Source organism: Babylonia areolata, chromosome 22, assembly GCF_041734735.1.
Source record: "Babylonia areolata isolate BAREFJ2019XMU chromosome 22, ASM4173473v1, whole genome shotgun sequence".
NCBI classification, from domain to species: Eukaryota; Metazoa; Mollusca; class Gastropoda; order Neogastropoda; family Buccinidae; genus Babylonia; species Babylonia areolata.
The window spans coordinates 38,416,334-38,440,188 of record NC_134897.1 but is presented as its reverse complement, the minus strand read 5'-3'; the positions used below and the strand labels follow the sequence as shown (position 1 = coordinate 38,440,188).

Genomic DNA, 23,855 nt, shown 5'->3' with positions numbered 1-23,855 from the left:
TCTGTCTTTGCTGCTGTGTGCACATGTCTGATGATCGGTATAAGGACAGGCCCGGCGCTTCCTTTTTTTTCGGGGGGGGGGGGGGGGGGGGGAGTGTCTGGGTTTGTTCCAATGTACCTTTTATTTACCTGTGTGCTAACTGAATCGGTAGCGTAAGCAGCACTGACTTGAAGTTGTGTACCTTGTGAATGGAGAGAGGTACCACTCTTTACTATTTGTTATACAAGCAACATAATTTGATTTGAAGCACTCACTGAAGCTGCGTTTCTTCTCTCTCTCTCTCTCTCTTTTCACCATTTACAGCTGGACACCCGACCTCTTTACTTGCCCAACCGGCGCCTGCACCCGGTGAAGTGGGGCCCGTGGTCGGCCTGGGGGGCTTGCTCGCGCACGTGCGGCCAGGGTGTGTCCAAGCGCACGCGCGTGTGCCAGGTGTGGGATGGGTCACGGTACAGGCGTACCTACATGGTGCTGTGCTCTGGGGTGGAGGTGTCCTACCGGATGTGTGCAATGCCGGTGAGTGTTGTTGTTGTGTGTTTCTCTGTGTCTGTGTGTGTGTGTGTGTGTGTGTGTGTGTGTGTGTCTGTGTGTGTGTGTGTGTGTGTGTGTGTGTGTGTGTGTGTGTCTGTGTGTGTGTGTGTGTGTGTGTGTGTGTGTGTGTGTGTGTCTGTGTGTGTCTGTGTGTTTAGAGGGATTGAGAAAGGGGAGGGAAGGAACGTGTGTGTCTGTGTGTCTCTGTGTGTATTTGTATGTAGAGGGATTGAGGAAGGGGTAGGATGGGGGAGGGAGAGGGAAGGAACGTATGTATATGTGTGTGTGTGTGTGTGTGTGTGTGTGTGTGTGTGTGTGTGTGTGTGTGTGCAGAACATGCACTTAGAGCACGCCACCAACAAAAAAAACAACACACACACACACACACACACACACACACACACAAACCCGCGACATTTAGAGATGAATTATCGTTTCTTTTCAACTAGAAAGTAATACCAGTACAATGCAATATAGTACAATATAATGCAATGTATTGCAACATAACACAATACAATATCTAGGATCTGTATGGATCCTGATATTTGACACGTCCGTTTCTTTGTGTGTGTGTGTGGGTTTTTTGTGTGTGTTTTTTTGTTTTGTTTTTTTTTGTTTTTGTTTTTTTCATGAAAGTTAATCATTGTTAACTTTTCAAGACATTTATTGTGTTAATAATCTTCAGCAGCGACAAAGATGCTGAATATGATAGTTTCAGTTTCAGTTTCAGTAGCTCAAGGAGGCGTCACAGCGTTCGGACAAATCCATATACGCTACACCACATCTGCCAAGCAGATGCCTGACCAGCGGTGTAGCCCAACGCGCTTAGTCAGGCCTTGAGTGAATATGATAATGACGATGATGAGAACGAAAGCTATGACGACGACAATAATTATGATTAAGACCCTATCGCTGTTGATAAGAGTGATGACAAGCAACAAGAAGACGATTACATATTAATCCTTTCGTCAGGACTGTCCACCGGGTAGCATGGATGACCGGCATTGGCAGTGTGCCACTGCAGGCGACCGTCTGGCCATGACCTCTAACCCTTCCCGCGTCACGTGGACTGCTGCACGAGGAGGTTCGTCAGTGATGGCGCGAACTCTTGCTGCCCCACGTTTTTTTTGTTTGTTTGTTTTTGTTGTTGTTGTTGTTTTTGTTTGTTTTTTCCTTTTTTTTTTTTTTTTTTTTTTTTTCTTTTTTTTTTCTTTTTTTGGTTTTTTCCTTTTTTTCCCTCCCCCCCCCCCCCCCCGTCGGAAATCCCCATTTTCTGTCTCTGCCCCATCCCACCCTGTCCTTTTAACTCTGTGTGTGTGTGTGTGTGTGTGTGTGTGTGTGTGTGTGTTATATCTGTCTGTACGTCTGTCTCTGTCTCTTTCTGTCTGTCTCGTTTTCTATTTGTTTCTGTCTGTCGGTTTCTTGGTCTGTTGTTGTCTGTGTCTCTTTCTCTCTTTCTCTTTTTCCTTCTCTGTTTCTGTCTATCTGTCTGCATCTCCTCTGTCTCTCTGTCTCTCTGTCTGTCTGTCTGTCTGTCTGTCTCTCTCTCTCTCTCTCTCTCTCTCTCTCTCTCTCTCTCACAATATCTCTCTCTCTTTCTCCCCGGCTGTTTTCTTCATGTACGTTTTCTTCCTCGTTGAATGATTGTTGAATCTCAAAAGTTGTGTGTGTTGAATGTATGCATTTCTTTTTAAATTGTTTGCTAAAACGCACATGTGTAGGGGCAGTAGCCCATGACAAAAGCAATATCTGCTTATCTCTTTTTCTTCTATAAACAGAATTAATTCATTTCATTACCCTCTCTCCCTTCCTGGTTTTACACTAAGAAAAGTATGTGAATAAATAAATAATATTTCAAAACAAAAAAAAGCTTGATGTTGTTGTTATTGACAACAACAGTCATGGCGATAACAATGAATGATGACGGCGCTGATGATGCTGACAACGACATGAATACCTCCTCGTAGTGATACTCATTACGATTTGGTGAAAGCCGAGCAGGAGGACGATAATCTTATCATTACGATAACGATGACAATAATAATATAATAATAATAATGGATACTTATATAGCACACTATCCAGAAATCTGCTCTAGGTGCTTTACAAAAACGCTTTTGTTAACATAGTACATCATATCTATGTTACATACACACACCAAAATGTGACTACACACACACACACACACACACACACACACACACACACACACACACACACACAACACACACACACACACACACACACACACACACACACACACACACGCTGCATACATACATTTTAACATACATGTGTATCTAACAGCTACCCTAACACATACGCACACATAGGCAGGCACAAACTTACATAAACACACGCACACACAATACACATTCATATATATGCATGTAGTTATGCACACATACATATGTATACACACATAGTCAAGCACAGCTAACGCAAAGGAAGTGGACCTGCCACAATTGAACTTATTGCTAAGGGAAAAGGTGAGAAAACAATGATGGTATGTGACGACAACGACGACGACGGTGGTGATAGTGGTGATGACGATGACGACGACGATTTTTTCAGGACGACCTTGTGACCTTCGGTGTCGGAGTTCGCTGGGTTGGGTCCACACCTTGGGCAACGCCCTTGACGGAACGCGTTGCTATAGCAACGCCAAACTCTCTCACGTCTGCATCAGGGGACTTTGTAAGGTCAGTAGAACAGCTCACAAAACAATGAAGTTAAGTGGAATTCTTTGTTTTTATATACAGTGGCTGCCGACTTCTGCTGCGTTTTCGGCACAGGCAAATTAAAAATATTTCTAAAATAATGTAGGTCTATCTCGATTTTTTTTTCGGGGAAAGGTGGGGAGAGTCGGATGGAGAGAACGAAAATAGGAAAATAGCGAGTAAGGTTTTGTGTTTATTCAGTGAGTGGGTGTTTAGGAAATTTTTTTCTTTAGAAATAAGAACATCAGAAGAGCCCCGTATTGCTCCAGCTTGTAAATGATTTCATTTTATTGAATTAAAAAAAAAAGAAGAAAAAAGAAACAAACTCAGAGAATGACATGGCGTGGCATAACTTATTTTCAGCATGTGGGATGGGAACTCGAGTCTTGTAAACAATAGGTGTGATAAGAAACTCTAGGGAGAGCTGGACAGTACAAGGTCTTCAGAGAAGAAGCCCCCCTCAGTCAAGAGTTTCGGCCCTTGACTCCTTACACTCTAAGGGGACTGGGCCGCACCCAGGTCATGACTCCTGGATGCCCTTGTATTGCCGCCTTTTCTTTTTCCTGTGTTTTGTAGGGCGTAACGATATAACGTTTGTAAAGTGTGGGTTTAGCATACTGGGGCTTGTAAGCTATGGAATGTGGCAAAGTTTGAAAAAAAAAATGTTTAAAAGGTTTTAAGCACATTTTGCTTATGATATCGTAGAATTTGTATTTAGATATTTACCTTAAATACCTCGCTTTCTGTTGGGTGTGATTCTCATAACCCACTCATACTGCTGTACAGGTTTTTAAAAAACTTTTTAAAATACTTATTTTCTTCAGAGGAAAAAAAAAAGAAAAGAAAACGACGAAAACAGAGGAAGAATTTGTATCGGTTTTTTTTTTTTTTTTTTCTCAGACTTGACTTCGCTCCCTGTAAATAAACAAAATACATGCGAATCCTTCACAAGGAAAACTGTGTACAATACGTCACAACTTGTCACAGAGCGTGGGCTGTGACGGCATCGTGGGTTCTCGTGCGACACTGGACGTGTGTGGCAAGTGCTCCCGGAGAGGGGTGAAGACCACGTGCTTTCTCATCGCCGCCAAGTACCACCAACCTGTGGCTGATGATTCCTCGGGTGGGTGATTTGAGTGATTGTGTACTGATTGATTGATTGATTGTCTTGATTGGGATGCTTGTCTTTGTGGATTTGTCTCCTTTGCGTCACGTACTGTCACGCCCCCCCCCCCCTCCCCCTCTCTCTCTCTCTCTCTCTAGCTCTCGATTGATATTGTCTCTCCTTCTTCTTCTTCTTCTTCTTCTGTGTTTGTGGGCTGCAGCTCCCACGTTCACTCGTATGTACACGAGTGGGCTTTTACGTGTATGACCGTTTTTTTACCCCGCCATGTAGGCAGCCATACTCCGTTTTCGGGGGTGTGCATGCTGGGTATTTACTTGTTTCCATAACCCACCGAACGCTGACATGGATTACAGGATCTTTAACGTGCGTATTTGATCTTTTACTTGCGTGTACACACGAACGGGGTTCAGGCACCAGCAGGTCTGCACACATGTTGACTTGGGAGATCGGAAAAATCTCCACCCTTTACCCACCAGGCGCCGTCACCGAGATTCGAACCCGGGACCCTCAGATTGAAAGTCCAACGCTTTAACCATTCGGCTATTGCGCCCGTCGATTGTCTCTCCCTTGTTTGTTGCCCTACTCTACTGTGATAGTAAAAACACTTATAAGGTCCTGTTAATGTTGATAACAATGCTTAATTAACAAAATATACTCTCTCCTATGTTTGTTGCCCTCCTCTGTTGTGATAATAACAACACTTGAAAGGTCATGTTAACGTTGATAACAATGCTTTATTAGCAAAATAGACTCTCTCCTATGTTTGTTGCCTTACTCTGTTGTGATAATAAAAACACTTAGAAGATCCTGTTAATGTTGATAACAATGCTTGATTAGCAAAATAGATTCTCTCCTGTGTTTGTTGCCTTACTCTGTTGTGATTATAACAACACTTAGAAGACCATGTTAACGTTGATAACAGTGCTTGATTAGCAAAATAGATTCTCTCCTGTGTTTGTTGCCTTACTCTGTTGTGATTATAACAACACTTAGAAGACCATGTTAACGTTGATAACAGTGCTTTATTAGCAAAATATATTCTCTCCTATGTTTGTTGCCCTACTCTGTTGTGATAATAACAACACTTAGAATGTCATGCTAATGTTGATAACAATGCTTAATTAGCAAAATAGATTATCTCCTATGTTTGTTGTCCTACTCTGTTCTGATAATAAAAACACTTAGAAGATCCTGTTAACGTTGATAACAATGCTTTATTAGCAAAATAGATTCTCTCCTGTTTGTTGCCTTACTCTGTTGTGATTATAACAACACTTAGAAGACCATGTTAATGTTGATAACAGTGCTTGATTAGCAAAATAGATTCTCTCCTGTGTTTGTTGCCTTACTCTGTTGTGATTATAACAAGACTTAGAAGACCATGTTAATGTTGATAACAGTGCTTAATTAGCAAAATAGATTCTCTCCTATGTTTGTTGTCCTACTCTGTTGTGATAATAACAACACTTAGAAGGTCATGTTAATGTTGATAACCATGCCTAATTAGCAAAATAGATTCTCTCCTGTTTGTTGCCTTACTCTGTTGTGATTATAACAACACTTAGAAGACCATGTTAACGTTGATAACAGTGCTTTATTAGCAAAATATATTCTCTCCTATGTTTGTTGTCCTACTCTGTTGTGATAATAACAACACTTAGAAGGTCATGTTAATGTTGATAACAATGCTTTATTAGCAAAATAGATTCTCTCCTATGTTTGTTGCCTTACTCTGTTGTGATTATAACAACACTTAGAAGACCATGTTAATGTTGATAACAGTGCTTAATTAGCAAAATAGATTCTCTCCTATGTTTGTTGTCCTACTCTGTTGTGATAATAACAACACTTTTTAGTCATGTAAATGTTGATAACAGCGCTTGATTAACAATATAGGTAACTATGTTGATTGTTAATTATATCATTATATGTATATTCGCCCACGTATTATATAGCTGTGGGTGATGTGGTAACTTGTGATAACCCCGTTTTGTCTCTATTATTTTGTTAATTAACTAAATGCCCTTTGTCCTTTTCAAGGCGAGGGACAGATGGGTAAAAAATACATTCGCTTTGCCAGCTGTTACATTCATAGTGATAAAGTTGTTGTTTGTTTGTTGTTGTTTCGTTTTCTTCAATTTACGAACCAATCATCCAACCACTCAGTAAATGAATCAATCGCATTCAGATATTAACCAAACTAGCTGATTACTCAGTAACATTCAGAAGTACATACAATTGATCGATCTGTCGATCAGTCAGTCAGTCAGTCAGTCAATCAGTCGGTCAGCTTAGCAATAATCAGTCAGTGTCGACTACACTGGGTGTGGTTCCAGAAATCGAGGGCTACAACTTCATCATCACCGTGCCCAAAGGGGCGACCTACCTGTATGTCCAGGAGAACGCCACCAACCTGATCGGTGAGTCCGTCCACTAGATGCTACACTGTTTGCTGTGTTTGTGATTGCTTTCATCGGAGCCTCTTTGTGTGTGTGTGTGTGTGTGTGTGTGTGTGTGTGTGTCGGGACTGGCGATCGAGGGGGTCTATGTGTCTATGTAAAGATTCACCGTGCTATGTCGAAGTTTAAGTCATGCCTCTCTCTGAACTACGACCCTGCCTTCTCCCCATCCACCCCTTCTCCACATCCAGCATCACCTGCTGACACTGTTTCAGGGTGGGAGAATGGGTGTCGGGGGGGGGGGGGGGGGGTGCAGGGGGGGTGGGGGGGGAGTGGTGACGTATTTTGCCTACGGAAGAAATCTGCATTAAACGAGTGTCTCCTCTTACTTCCTACCTTTCATCTTTTTCATTCCTCGTCCCACCTCCTGTGTCTGTCTTTGTTGTTGTTGTTGTTCATACTACAGTTTCAGTTCTTGTTGTTGTTGTTGTTCATACTACAGTTTCAGTTCTTTTTGTTGTTGTTGTTGTTGTTGTTCATACTACAGTTTCAGTTCTTGTTGTTGTTGTTGTTCATACTACAGTTTCAGTTCTTGTTGTTGTTGTTGTTGTTCATACTACAGTTTCAGTTCTTTTTGTTGTTGTTGTTGTTGTTGTTGTTCATACTACAGTTTCAGTTCTTCTTGTTGTTGTTGTTGTTGTTGTTCATACTACAGTTTCAGTTCTTTTTGTTGTTGTTGTTGTTGATGTGTTCATATTACAGTTTCAGTTCTTGTTGTTGTTGTTGTTCATACTACAGTTTCAGTTCTTGTTGTTGTTGTTGTTGTTGTTGTTCATACTACAGTTTCAGTTCTTTTTGTTGTTGTTGTTGTTGTTCATACTACAGTTTCAGTTCTTGTTGTTGTTGTTGTTGTTGTTGTTCATACTACAGTTTCAGTTCTTTTTGTTGTTGTTGTTGTTGATGTGTTCATATTACATTTTCAGTTCTTGTTGTTGTTGTTGTTGTTGTTCATACTACAGTTTCAGTTCTTTTTGTTGTTGTTGTTGTTGTTGTTGTTGTTCATACTACAGTTTCAATTCTTTTTGTTGTTGTTGTTCATACTACAGTTTCAGTTCTTGTTGTTGTTGTTTTTTCATACTACAGTTTCAGTTCTTGTTGTTGTTGTTGTTGTTCATACTACAGTTTCAGTTCTTGTTGTTGTTCATACTACAGTTTCAGTTCTTGTTGTTGTTCATACTACAGTTTCAGTTCTTGTTGTTGTTGTTGTTGTTGTTCATACTACAGTTTCAGTTCTTGTTGTTGTTGTTGTTCATACTACAGTTTCAGTTCTTGTTCTTGTTGTTGTTGTTCATACTACAGTTTCAGTTCTACTACAGTTTCAGTTCTTGTTGTTCATACTACAGTTTCAGTTGTTGTTGTTGTTCATACCACAGTTTCAGTTCTTGTTGTTGTTCTTACCACAGTTTCAGTTCTTTTTGTTGTTGTTGTTCATACTACAGTTTCAGTTCTTGTTGTTGTTCATACCACAGTTTCAGTTCTTTTTGTTGTTGTTGTTCATACTACAGTTTCAGTTCTTGTTGTTGTTCTTACCACAGTTTCAGTTCTTTTTGTTGTTGTTGTTCATACTACAGTTTCAGTTCTTGTTGTTGTTGTCCATACTACAGTTTCAGTTCTTGTTGTTATTGTTGTTCATACTACAGTTTCAGTTCTTGTTGTTGTTCATACTACAGTTTCAGTTGTTGTTGTTGTTGTTCATACTACAGATTGGTGTTGTTGTTGTTCATACTACAGTTTCAGTTCTTGTTGTTGTTGTTGTTGTTGTCCATACTACAGTTTCAGTTCTTGTTGTTGCTGTTGTTGTTGTTGTTGTTCATACTACAGTTTCAGTTGTTGTTGTTGTTCATACTACAGTTTCAGTTGTTGTTGTTGTTGTTGTTCATACTACAATTTCAGTTCTTGTTGTTGTTGTTGTTCATACTACAGTTTCAGTTCAGTTGGGGCTGTGGGTGTTTATTATTTTAAGTTGGGATTTTTGAAGTGACCTCAAACACATATACCAGTCACTTCACTGTTGTTTTCTCCTCCTATCCAGTCGCTTGAAAATCGCGCCTCCTCCATCTCCTCAAAAATAAATAAATAAATAAATCTTATTTATGGGGAGAAAACATACGTGATGTGCTTAGTGGACAGATGGACTGATATATCGGGGTGTGGGGGATGGTAATTTTTCATCTGGTGGTGTTTTTTCTCTCTTCTCTTTTTTTTTCTTCTCTACATCATCTATTGCATTTTACTTATAGAAAGAAACTGTAGTCTATGAAGTATGATATGATAACTGTGAAGTTATTGTTTCTCTTAGTTGATGTGGTTTTGATGAAAGACCCCACTGTTTATTCTCGTATTCAGCTGAATACACGATGTCATAGATATGGTGTATTTTCTTTTCCTCGTGAAAAAAATGTAAAATACTCCCACTTAAAAAAAAAATTTTAACTCTGTTTTTTCTTCTTCTTTTCTTTTTTTTTTCTTTTTTTTTCCATCACTTGTGCTAATCATCTTGTTCCCATGTGCAGACGTGTAACACGAGCTTGCGTGTGTGTATGTATATGTATCTATGTCATCGTAAGTTTGTGTGACTTCATGTATGTCTTGATTTAGCTTATGCACGTAACCGTCCAGTTGCAAAAGAAAAAAAAAAATCTTTGTACATTACATCAATATGAATTTATGATATGATGATGTAAAACTATCAATGAGAGGACCTCTTGTGACACTATGTTTAAAATTGCAAACCCAAAGATGGAAAAAACAACAACAAACAAGAGAGGCAAGGCCTTCAAGACTCACTTGTGATAAATTAAATTAAGTCCCCTATCATTAATTACAGAGTAATTTCCCTTTTTTACAATCTGCACCAAAACGTTTGCAAAATAAATAAAAATTCCATGCTTAGCAAAAGAAGTTCCTGTTTGAACAAAAAATGATAATAATGACTCCTCTTGTTGTTGTGTCAGAATAAGAGGTCAAAGTGCCAAGTTTAGAGAATACCAAAAATATAAACAGTAAATGCAGTTTGCATATAATTAGGCTTCTTTTTTTAATTTTTTGTGCCCATCCCAGAGGTGCAATATTGTTTTAAACAAGATGACTGGAAAGAACTGAATTTTTCCTATTTTTATGCCTAATTTGGTGTCAACTGACAAAGTATTTGCAGAGAAAATGTCAATGTTAAAGTTTACCACGGACACACACACACACACACACACACACACAGACAACCGAACACCGGGTTAAAACATAGACTCACTTTGTTTACACAAGTGAGTCAAAAACCACTGTTTGATTAAACCAGGTTATAACCTGACCATTGTAGGCCTGTTTGACCCCCGTTGATTGTGTCACCACACCACGCCCGTTCTCTGATTTTCAGCCCTTCGGGATGAAACGGGAACATTCATCATCAACGGACAAGGAAAACCGAGCAGAAATGGCGTCTACACCGTAGCGGGAAAGGACTTCCGTTACAGACGCTCACCCCTTGGGCCGGAATCGCTGGAGAGTGATGGGCCTTTAACGAGAGAAGCCACCATCATGGTGAGCGCTTTGTGAAAGTCATAATAAAAAAAATTAACGATAATAATAATGGTATTTATATAGCGCTGAATCTTGTGCAGAGACAAATCAAAGCGCTTTCGCACCAGTCATTCACACGCATGCATAATTCTAAAACTGGAGAAACTGAAGACAAGGAAGAGGCAGGGAAGGCAGGCTATTTTGGGAAGAGGTGGGTTTTAAGGCCAGACTTGAAAGAGCTGAGTGTGGAGGCTTGACGAAGCGAAAGAGGAAGTTCATTCCAATTGCAAGGTCCAGAGTCAGAGAAAGAACGGCGGCCAACAGTCGAGTGTTTGAATCTGGGTATGCGTAAACAGAGTGGATCCGAAGCCGATCGTAGTGAGCGAGATGGAGTGTAGAGGTGAAGGCAGCTGCACAGATAGGAAGGGGCAGATTTGTGAATACATTTATAACATAGAGTGCTGATCTTGTACTGGTCATGAGTATGATTACTGATTTTCATTATGGTTTTGACTTTCCGTGTTCTTTTTCCTTTTCTTTTTTGGCGGCAATTTTATCATGTCGGGTATGAAATTAATTATGTTCATGTGTTATGCAGTTACTCAAGGCACAAAAGTTTTGTTCGTTAATAATTTTATCAACATCTTAAATGTTTCATTCAATGTCTAATAACCTATGGTAGAAATGTGTGAACTATTTCTAGATAGAATCCACATAAGTCCCCCCCCTCCCCCCCCCCCTCTCTCTCTCTCTCTCTCTCTCTCTCTCTCCCTCAGTTCCGACAGGTTTGGAGTTGTACATGCAAAGAATTATACTATGTCTGCATGCGACTCTCTGAGTGTGTGTTTGGGGGGTGGGGGGCGGAGAGAGAGAGAGAGAGAGAGAGAGAGAGAGAGAGAAAACGTATTCAAAACGGTCGTATTTATAGTGGCGGCTATATCTTTTCGTGGCCTCTATGTGGATGAGGGTTTTCAAAACAGACTGCCTCCTAGATTTTTTTTTTACATGGTGTTGCGTGAAAGAAGGGGAAACAGAGACAGAGACACAGAGGGAGTGTTCAGATAGTTTAGAACATTTTTTCTAGCTTTGTTGACATCATATCGAAGAAACGATCACATAAAGACAACTGATTTTCGACGCGCAGCTGGTGATGAAGGAGCCCAACACCGGTGTCTACTACCACTTCTGGCAGCCCACGGCAGGCCCCGCCACCCTTCCCTTCGGCTCCACCTACATCTTCCCCCCTCCCCAGACCCTCCCGCCACCAGCCACCATCCGGACCACACCTAGAACACGACCCACCACAACGACAACGACCACCACCACCACCACCACAACCCCTCCCACGACTACAACACCGTCCACAACAACAACGACCACGACCACCACCACCGTCAGACAGCCACGGCTGCAGGATCGCCCGGTGGTGTCGGATGACGACATCTGGGCCCTGGTGATGGAACGACTCGCCGGGCCCAGCGAGGTCCGCACCCCTTCTGTGGACGACCCTTTCGGCAACAGCGGTCGGCCCGACGACAACCAGGCCTTCGGTGGCGGCGGCGACGACGTTGTTGACCAGTTCGGGTCTCAGCCCGGAGCGAATCTGGACCGCTTTGGCGGGGGTGGTCAACCCAGCAACGGCGATGGTGACCAGAGTAGACGGTCTGAGGGTGGTGATGATGGCAGCAGTAGCGGTAGGGGGCTGGGCACGGACAGTTTCGGCAGGGAGGGTCAGGGAGAATCTGCTGACCGTTCTGACACAGGCGGCAGGTCCAGCGGAAGGGACGTCATCCTCCCTGGAATCGACGGAGGGTCGGACCAGTCGGGACACAACGGAGGTTCCGGCTCCGGTTCCGGTTCCGGAAGCCAGCAGCCCTCTGTCCAGGGAGGCCCAGACGCGAACGTTCCAGGTCAGATCGGGAGACTGGTCAACGTCACTTCCTCGGAGAAAGACGGACGGTCTTCTACGACGGCGGCACCTACAGGAGGGGACAGAGACAGAGACAGAGGCAGAGGCAGAGGCAGAGCGGAGGGCAGAAAGACCACGGAAAGTCCCTCGCCGGTCAACACGACCGAAGCACGTGAGTATGGAGAGGAACTTCACGGGAGATCGGTGGTGTCTGTTGCTTTAATTGGGAAATGGTTCGTGTGTGTTTCGTGTGATGGTGCTGATTGAGTATTGATCGTTGGAGGGCAAGGGAGTGGGGAGAGAGATGTAGGAGAGAAGAGCGAGTCTATCAGACTGAACGGAAAGATTTGAATAAAACAATGACAAGAGAGAGAGTGAAAAAGAGTCGGCCATTACAAAAGATGTATTCAGAAGCTGTGCGAGAACTGCGTGTTTTCACACGTTTGCGCGTGTGCACATGCACACACACACACACACACACACACACACACACACACACACACACACACACACCACATTAACTGTCATTGTTGCCAATTTACAACAACTTAAAACAACTAAAAATAGAGAAAGAAGTATTGCCAACTGAGAAACAGACAAATAGAACCACTTCACTTTTCCATGAAAGAAATATTGTTAAATTTCCGAAGAAAATCAATCTTTATGTGAATGTAATCAACAGGTAGTTGGTTTCCTGTTATTATTTGTTTGAGGTTTGTGTGTGTGTTTCTGTGTTTGTATTTGTCCGTGTTTCTGTTTGTGTCTGTTTGCGTCTGTGTTTGCGTCTCTGTGTCTGTGTGTGTTTGTATTCATTTGCGTGTTCTGTGTTTGTATTTGTCCGTGTTTCTGTTTGTGTCTGTTTGCGTCTGTGTTTGCGTCTCTGTGTCTGTGTGTGTTTGTATTCATTTGCGCGCGCGCGCGCGTGTCTGCATGTATGTGTGTGTGTGTGTGTGTGTGTGTGTGTGTGTGTGTGTGATGCTTTTTTGTTCCTTTCACATGGTCATTTATTGATATTTATTCGTCAAATTCCAACATACAGACAGTCGTCTGGACAGATTTATGCACAGTCAGTCAATGTCTTTTGTTTCAGCTGTGTGCGGAGTGTGTAAGAAAATGAAGAGGAGGGTGTTTCATTTCTGCGACAGTGATTTTGGTGAGAATCCTTCTCTCTGTCTGTCTGTCTCTCTGTTTGTGTCTCTGTCGTTATCTTTCTGTCTCTATCTTATATCTCTCTGTCTCTTCTTCTCTGTAGATAGATAGATAGATAGATCTTTATTTCCATCTCTATACTTGTGAAGACAAACATAGAGAGGGGTGGAAGTGCATGCGGCGGAAGTGCACATGTGCCTGAACACACACACACACACACACACACACGCAGGCACGCACGCACGCACGCACGCACACACACGCACGCACACACACACACGCAGGCACGCACGCACGCACGCACGCACGCACACGCACGCACGCACGCACACACACACACACACACACACACACACACACACAGACGCGAGCGCGCGCGCGCGCGCAGGGAAAGAGGGAAAGAGATAACAATAAATTCAATCCCTTTTATCCCGGGGGTGGGCGGGGTGATATAGAAGAAATTGTCAACATCTATGCGTAAACAAGATAGATAACAGAAATCAGCAGATCTGCACATGTGTTGATCTGGGTCATCGGAAAACCTCCTTTCATACACCACCAGATTCGCTGCCGAGATTTGAACCACCGATCTCAAGAATCCTGGAGACAGAAAACGGGTGCTTTAAAACCACTCAGCTACTGTGCTCCAGAAAGCAGTCAATCTGGGATTGGTTGAAATCTTATGCGTAAAAAAGCACACACACACAAAAGTCCTCATTTAATCGTTAAAAAGATATCATGAGATTTAACAACATTCTCGTCAGCGTGTTATCAGAAAGTCAGTACAGATGAAGTTTCATGATCATTAGTTATCCTCTTTTTTTTCTTTTTAGTGACGCAAATGATGATCAACGGGAAGCGTTACGTCAACGGCGAGACCCGCTATGACGTCACCATCATGAAGTCCTACAAGGCCCGCATGCAGCTGCTGAGCAGAGAGTACCTGTGGGCACCCAACCTCTGCGACTGCCCTCGACTGCGCACGCGCAGATCTTACGTCATCATGGGTTTCATGCAGCGCCATCTGGACCGTGAGCTCAAACTGATTGTCACGCCAACAGCTTACGTCAGGCGCTACTCCGCCAAACAACACAAGCGTATGCTGAAGCTAAAAGATTTTGTCAAATGTTAACGCAGTCGTTGAGAAATTTGGATTTTCCCTACCTGCATTAGCGAGTGCCGGAAGTGCAAGACAATTAATTACCGATGATTTTAATGTTGGACGTGAAAGACAATCGTTAGCGCGAAACTGTCATAAACGGTTAACCAAAGAATAGGCTACTGGAAGTGCAAGACTGTTTCATACCAGTTGGTTATGAACAATGAACACGCAAGACACAAGAGGCTATCGATATCGCAGAACTGTCACTGAGACGCAATTTATTTGAAGTACTGAAAGTGCAAGACTGCAAAAAGAAACAAAAAAAAAACGAACGGCATATAACGGGTTATATGCAAAACTGTCGAATATACAAGCGTGTTGGGGTTTTAGATACTGAAAAGACGTTTTGAAACGCAACTGCATTTGTTTTTTCTTTAATGTGAGCGAAAACTGGAACCCAATGGCACTGCTCAATCAAAAGGAGATAAAATAAAAAGGTGGGGGGAGGGAGAGGGGGGGAAGTTGCTTCCAGTACTATCCCCAAACACTCACAATAATCAAACCACGAGGGACCCCGAAGCTTCAAGACTTCGTAGAAGTAAACTTGAGCATCAGTGAACTGAACTACAGTCAAGAGGACGAAATGAAAAGAGCGTTAATATAAGCACAGCACCACTCCGTCATCCAGAATCTGACGTGTTTAAAAACAATACATTCCATGACATGATTGGTGAAGATACAATACTTCGAACCTCGGGTGTTGCTTCCGATAGCAGCGTGTTTGTTGGTGCAAGTAAATGCTGATAACGCGGAACCTTTTCAACGTTTTGGTTTTACAGTTTCTCCAAGACTGCCCCCTGTATGAGAAGATGCGGCAGCAGTCCTGGCCTGGGGGTGCTGACCTCAACACCAAGCTCTGGGGGACGGCAGCCGATCTTCACCGGACGTCCGAGTTTGTGGCATCCCTCGGACTTCGACCCTGACTGCGTAGCTGTCGAACGCAAAGAAGAAGAAGAAGGTTTTACAGTATCATTTACATTGATTTCAGCGCCGGGGGAGGACAAAATGTCAGGGAGAAATGAGATTGCATTTTTACCCCCCCCCCCCCCCCCCCACCCCCCCCCCCCCCGGAACATAGCATTGAATCAACAGCACATACGCCTTCTCGAAATAAAGAGAGAATCTTGAGGACCAAAGAAAAATGGCCTTTCAAAAATGTTGCTTACAGATGATGATCATAATATCATATTGTTATGTATGAATGTAGACAAAACGTTGTTCTGTATTATCTCTAGTTCCTATTTATTTCATGTTGATTACCTGTTGTTCTTCTCCTGCCTCAGTCATAACATATTTATATGAAGAGTGTGTTTTTAACCGACCGAAAGAGACGGCGACAGTGCTGCTATCCTTGTTAAGTTATATGCGGGACGGACTAACGAGAGAGAGAACAATAAGTTTGAAGCATCCTGAATAATATACAAAGTAACGATTTTAATAAACTTTTTTTTTTCCACTATAATTATGTTCCATCTCTCAATGAGGTTGCAAAACCAAAAAAAACACGCAGAGACGCACGCACGCAAGCACGCACGCACGCACACACACACACACACACACACACACACACACACACACACTCACACACACAAACACACACACACACACACACGCACGCACGCACGCACGCACGCACGCACACGCATTCTGTATAGGCAATTGTATAGGATTTATCAGAAATGTGTTGAGGAAAAGGTTTAACATGTCAGCGCCGATCAGACTATTCGGATGTAAGCTGGTATTTTTTTCAGTTTGAGTGGGCCGTCAAAAACAAAACAAAAAACAAAAAAAAAAATCTCAAAATTCTTGTGTGGAACAGTGATGGTGGAAAACAGGGAGGCGTTAAGGATACATTCGGAGCATAGTCATCACATCATTAACAATAAGAAGGAAACGGAAAGAAAGGAGAAGACTTCTTTTTTTTCTTTCTTTCTTTTTTTTTTAAACAATACACTGTACATTATTTAAGTGATGCCGGCCACATATATTAATATATAACGCAAAGTGAGTGTGATATTCAGCATTCGGGAAATAGATGTCATATACAGGAGTGAGCGTGCGTGCATGTACACATTCTCGGGCACATAGACACACAGCCACGCACGCACGCACACACACACACACACACGCACGCACGCACGCGCACACACACACACACACACACACACACACACACACACACACACACACACACACATGAATGCATATAATCATGGCAAGCATGCAAACATTCGTGCACACGAACCATTCGACGCGTCAAAGCAACGCAGCGTAGACTCTCATGGCATTTGCAGCTATTGGCGAATCTATTCAATTCAATTCAAAACACTTTATTGATCATCATGGAAATTAACCTGTGCAGTCACACACACACACACACACACACACACACACACACACACACACAATATGCGCACCATAAAAGACATTAAGTGTCGGTGAAGGAAACAAAAACACCCTGTTGTTATTCTTATCTTTATTGTATTTTATCTATGTTGTTATTCGTTGATGAATGAATGTCTGTTTGTTCTGCATAATAAATGATTCGCTCTTTGGATGTTTGGTTTGGTGGATGGGTGATTGGTTAAATAGCTAATGTTGATTGCTTATTTATCTGACTGTGATGTCTAGTTTCCTTGCTTAATCAGGTTAATGTTACAGGTTCTTTGTTTGCTAACGCCGGTGGTCTTGTTAATAAAGAAAGCCATGGAAAACAAAACGAAAATAGAATTCATGCTGCCTTTCTCTGAACACAAACACCAAGACAGATAAGTATCTGCTGAGAGTAACGCAGCTCAAATAGCGATGTCGATCGTACATATTGGTTCTTAATACAGGATGAAAAGAACATGTTAGAGGAAGAACGTGTTAAGCTGTTCAAACTCATTTTAAAAAAAAAAAAAAAAAAAAAAAAAAAAACGTATCCACGACACACAACACACTGGCACCCAAGCACGTGCAGAACGAGACCTGCAAACTCTTCATGGTCTGATCCAGTTTTACCTGGGATGATGTGTTCGCTGCTGTGCCTCGCCTTGCCGACCGATACGCTTGGCAGTGACAGTGTCTCAGTTTCAGTTGCTCAAGGAGGCGTCACTGCGTTTGGACAAATCCATATACGCTACACCACATCTGCCAGTGTCGATGTTGACAAATAACGACTGTTTCATATGAAAAACAAAACAAAACATTGCCATGATCTCCATGACTGTGACTTTGCCGTCGCGCTTGCTTATGTTTGTCGTGTCGCATTGCTGAATGGGCTGAACAGCTTGATGGTATTCAATTTTTTTTTCGTTTGTTCTCAGTCTCTCTCTTCCCTCGAAATGTGAGATATTCAAAGCAAAGGCAACTTCATCTCTCTGACACAGAGGCAGATTCTCTCTCTCTCTCTCTCTCTCTCTCTCTCTCTCTCTCTCTTTCTCTCTAAAGATCGGCTCTTTCACATAATTATATTATCTTGTATCTGATGATTATATTATACATTCTCCCTCCTTTCCCCGAGGCGTGAGATATTCTTGACCGAGAGCAGAAAAGGCGTGGGTTGGGGGTTGGGGGTGGGGTGAAAATGATTAGAATTCTGTGTTGAATACGTGCCAAGCCTAAGAGTTATGTATATGTCATCCAGCAGGTAAAGGTGTTAGCCAGGTAGTGTATGTGAAACAACGAAACAGCCGGTATTCACGTTTAAAAAAAAAAAATGATTTAAAAGGTGGAATTGATTTAACAGCAGCAGTGGAGACGGGTGTGGCAGATTTGTCTGATGTTCACGAAGTTCACGAGAAAGGAAGGCATGTATCAAACTGTCCGTAGGCCAGTTCGCGATAGTTCGCTACTCCGACCCTCACCCCCTCCCTTTCACCCCTCCCCCTCCCCCACCCACCCTACCGCTGTCCTCTGTCCTTCCAGGGTAAACCGGTGTCAGGGCAGGTTTGATCCTGATCGTCCTCTGCTTCAGCGCAGCGACCTCATCCATGGTTGCAGAATCAAACCCCGGGCCCGGGCCCAGCAGTTCCCCAAGACAGGGGTGAACAACTGATGAGTGATGGAACCGCACGTCGCGCCAGCACGAGCCATGTTCTATAAACAGCCCGGGATTGTCAGAATTCCCACATGTAGAGTTTGTCATAATTATATGTGAGCTGCCAAGTTTAGTTTCACGACCTAGCAATTAAAAACTGTGAATGAGTCTTTGGGTATCCACACTTAACTGAAGGACTCCTTGAGACTTGATATGCACGGGCTCCAGGTTCAAGATTTTTAAGTATATAAAGGACAGACGGAGTAAATTAGACGATAACATGTGGAAAATGGCTCTGTACGAAAACAAATTATACAGGACGGACTCACAGAACTGGAAAGAAAGACAGACTTCGTTTGCGTTACGATCTGTCATAAAGAAACGGCTTGATATTTTATTAAACAAAAAATGGTTGTAGATATTCTCTGCGTTGAATGATAAATAACAAGCCAGAGCTGTTACAAGACTTAGAATTCAGGCACATCGTCTGAACAACGAAGAAAAAGAACATTGTGAGATTTACCTTTCATAATGACAAAAGAAGAATTCTGAAAGCGACAGAGAAACTGAAATGAGGTACACTCATTTTGAAGGATTATTATCCCCAACGAGAACACGACATCATACAGCGTCTAAAACCTATTTCACACACACACACACACACACACACACACACACACACACACACACACACACACACACACACACACACACACACACACACACACACACTGAAAAGGGGCACGTATTTAACACCGCATCTTCTCATCGATGGTAAAATACCCGTCTCCAATGAGATAAACCAGCTGAGATATGTTAATGAAGGGATTTGACCGGATTTGTATAAAAACAGAAACGGCTCAACGCATATGAAGCCTTTGAGCGGTCCAAAATTATACTGACACCGCATTGCAAAGCGGCCGGACAATTGCACGCACTGTGCATGCACCGTTTCATGCGTGCCAAACGTAAACGTTTTTGTAAGACTGAAACTCCTGTCCCTGAGGTTTGCAAAAGTTCACTTTCTTTCCAGTTTGGCGGAAAAACACTCACGTGTGAAGGGGAACAGCGGAGAGTCCTAACAGGTGGGAAACTTTACAATTTCAAGACTTTGGTGACAAATGACAATGCTAACGGAAAATACATTGTTTCCGACTCATAATTTTTCAAGAGAAAAATGTATCTTTCGTTCGAGGAATGGAAGTATTACGGTCAGTTTAGAGGGACATTGCTGGCGTGTTCCTTTATTCGATGCAGTTCAGCTGTTTGTTATTCACTTACAGCATAGTGATGATCACTTTCCTACACTCCGCTCCATCCTTGCATCTGTATCCGGCATGCATCCTGGGCACTTACCATTTGTCTGTCATTTAAGTAATCCACTTAATTACCTTACATCCCTTTAATAAGCGTGTACGTGCGAGTGCTGTTGAATAAGTGCGTATTCATGATTATGGTTATGTGACCTATTTTATTGTATGGTTTTCTCACTGTATAATTTTGGTCGGAAAAAAATCTGATTATGCAATGCATTTCTGTTAACAGCAGATAGACAGGGAGTATCTTACACTGAGGTTTCAAAAGCGTTACATGTCACAAATCATGTGTGTATGCGTGTGTAAGCGCGCATGGGTGCGCCAACCGCTTTGGATTTAGCCCATTTTGGGCGTTGTTCGTTTCAAAAAAAAATTGCCAGTTATATCTGATTGTGCATGTGTTTAAACTGTTTCTTTGGTCAGGTTGTACTGGCCTGGTATTGACTGTCAGTTTTCAGCCTTGTTATGGCCCCATGCGGTCGGCTGGGCTTTAAACAACAACGATAAGTAGTATGTTTACTGTGCTGTTTTAACGTGGAGTGGTGGGCAGGGGATGGGGAGGACCATGACCACTGTACCTGTATACACTCAGCCACAGCAGTTCCTTCGTACTAAAATCAGCACAGTAACAAACCATTTCAAGACCTTTTTTCAGTGAAGTCAGTAATTTACACACACACACACACACACACACACACACACACACACACACACACACACGTACGCACACGCGCGCGCGCACACACACGCACGTACGCACGCACGCACGCACGCACACACACACAATAACAACATAAAATGACAATGACAAAAAAATGGACGCAAATCCAAGTCATTTACGCACGCAAAAAACTGAACCCTAGAAAGGCAATAAGTACACATCGATTACACGTTCAGTATTACAAGAGACTGAATACAGGTCATGAAGTACAGGAGACAGTACGAAATAGAGAGGTGCGGGTTGAGTCTAACATCGCGGTACGAAATAGAGGTGCGGGTTGATTCTAACATCGCAGTCAGTTTAACGAACAGGCGGAAACGAACGACGCAAAACGGACGAGGAAGCGATGCGTTTCAACCTTTCTTCAGGCAATACAATGAAACTTGAAAACAAAGACGCAAGTAGGCCTACTTAGCCGCACATGAGTTGAATGACATCTTAGTGTAGCTCAATCCTTCATTTAAGTTCTTCAAGTATTTTTGGCGCTTGCTTGTGGTGGGAATCTTTTTTTTTTTTTCACTCGAGATCTCATCTGGTGGCTGGACAGAACGATAAATCAGCTAGACTTGCATGCGTGCAGAAAGGGACCAAGTTGTTGCTGGTGGAGTGAAGACTGACAGAAAGCGTACGTAACACGGTTAAAAAGAACGATAGCAAGCATACACTGATAAAAAAGATACGGATGTAGACATACGATACATTTACAAGCAGACTGACGTACGTGTAGAGGGAACTGCTCATTTGTGCTCCCTTAGTCAGTGACGAATGTAAAGTATAAAATAGCGGAAGAGCGTGGTCTGGTGGATTAAAACCCCTTCAGTGCCAAGGGGAAAACAGCAGAAAGTGGTGTTTCAGGTCATAAAACATTATCCAAAACAATAAGCCCCAAACTGAGAAAATGGTCTGGAGATATACCACTCTAGACAAAATGTGTGAACTTTCAGCCTTCCAGAGCTATTTACCGTTTTCTGATGACGTCATCAGTGACGTCACTATGCACGTACGTAATACGTTTATGGCAGTCAATCGAGCGTCCCGTTAGGAAGCGAAGGTCTTGGGTTCGTGTTGAGGAGGAAACAGTGTTCTTACACGTGAGCGACTGTCTTTGTTTTTCGGGCGAGACCATAAACCGAGGTTCTGTGCACATTTTGCTCTCAAAACTGGATGACTCTAAATAAGTTACAATTGAACGCAGACAAAACCGAAGCAATGATCATAGGAACTAAACAAAAACTCCCTTCCATCACAGCTGACAAAATCAAACTTGGCAATACATCCATCCCTCTTTCCAGCTCAGTCGGGAACCTCGGCGTTGTTCTTGACAACGCACTGTCCATGCAAAAAGTTATCAGTCAGACATGTCAATCCTGCTACTGTCAATTGCGACGCATCAGTGCCGTTCGCAAATATCTGTCCACCGACGCAACATCTAGACATGTCGTTTCTCTTATGCGCTCTTGCCTTGACAACTGTAACTCCCAATTGTCTGGTTTGCCTGCTTCATCCATTCAGTCCCTTCAGCGTATACAAAACTCTGCTGCCCAACTCGTCCTCAGAAAGGAAAGATATCTGTACATCACTCGTATTTGCAACATCTCCATTGGCTCACTGCTTCACACAGAATAAAGTATAAGATCAGCACTCTATATTATAAATGTATTCACAAATCTGCCCTTTCCTATCTTTGTGGCTGCCTTCACCTCTACACTCCATCTCACTCTCTACGATCGGCTTCGGATCCTCTGTTTTCGCATACCCAGATTCAAACACTCTACTGTTGGACGCCGTTCTTTCTCTGTCTCTGGACCTTGCATTCGGAATGAACGTCTTCTTTCGCTTCTTCAGGTCTCCGCACTCGGCTCTTTCAAGTCTGGCTCTAAAACCCACCTCTTCACAAGATAGCCTCCCTCCCCTGCCTCTTGTCTTCAGTTTCTTCAGTTTTAGAGTTATGCATGCGTGTATATGACTTGTGTGAAAGCGCTCAGGTTTGTCTCTGCACAAGATTCAGCGCTATATCAATACTATCATTATTTCTTATTTTTATCAGGGAAAGTAAAAGAGCCTGTCGCAACAGCAACGTTGTTCCTGGCAGAATGCTGTGGGGGGAAAAATCCACTTCGAAAGGGAAACACACATGAATGCAGACCGGAAAAGTAAAGTAAAATGGGTAGCGCGTTACTGTGGCGACTCGCTCTCCTCCCAGCGAAGATCAGCTCAGTTTTATCTAACTCGATCTGTGTGTCTGTGTCTGTATGCCTGTGTGTGTCTCTGTTCTGTGTCTGTGTGTGTTGTGACGTATATGACAAGTAATTTTGAATATTATATGTTGAATATTATATATTATATGTCTCTTTGTTTGAAGTTGTGAAGAATCCATTGAGCCTCCCACACATTTTGGTTTGTCCTTTTGAATAGCTTTTAGCATACAGTGCAGCGCAGTGATACACGCACGCACACGCACACACACACCCACACACACCCACACACACATACACGCGCACACACACACACACACACACAACCAACACACACACACCCACACACACACACACACTAAAACAAATAGGACCCATATCTCCCAGTGTATAAAAGGTTTGTTTTTTCAAACATCGCCCAAAAAAGTGGCAGGGAAGCATTGTTCTCTCCACTCTGTGGAGGGAAGGGTTTAACTCTCTCCATACAAACGGCGAAAGAGACGACGTTAACAGCGTTCATCCCAATTACCATCATCAAAATATTGCAAGCGGAACGCTCTTATACTGAAGAGGTAAATGTTGACAAAGAATACCACAGTTCTGACGACGGAAGCTAAAGGTTGGGTCATTCAGACACCCACTGGACATCCGAGGGGTCTGTGTAGAGGAGAAGAGAGGACTGGCCGTACTGAGTGAGTTAAAATTCAGTGATCCAGGATTAATATCACATCGATATTGTCATGACACACCTGCACCCCCCTCAAATATTATACTGATGGTAGAAATAATACAAACACCTTGGGATTTCACATCAGTCTGATCATTAACTGCACACAAATGTAATGAAAAGATATTGTTCTAAAAATCAAGATTCGGTTCCATAAACCGTTTTTCAAAAGTACAAAGAACACACATCAGCTTACATTCATAAAAGATGAAGTAAAATCTGAGGTAATGGCGAACCGCTGGCGTGTTATGTTCGTATAGTGAACAAAATATTTTGTGTATTCTATTATAATTGTTCGGATTAAGT

The 23,855-nt window shown here is 42.6% G+C and overlaps 1 protein-coding gene across 1 annotated transcript; it reads left to right on the top strand.

Annotated features, from left to right (window-relative positions):
• The first annotated feature begins 13,351 nt into the window (after window positions 1-13,351).
• On the top strand, window positions 13,352-15,481 carry LOC143297459 (ADAMTS-like protein 5). Its single transcript, XM_076609851.1, has 2 exons — window positions 13,352-13,411; window positions 14,241-15,481. The coding sequence occupies exons 1-2, from the start codon at window positions 13,372-13,374 to the stop codon at window positions 14,537-14,539; spliced, it is 339 nt and encodes a 112-aa protein (XP_076465966.1). The 5' UTR covers window positions 13,352-13,371; the 3' UTR covers window positions 14,540-15,481.
• The last annotated feature ends 8,374 nt before the right edge of the window (window positions 15,482-23,855 follow it).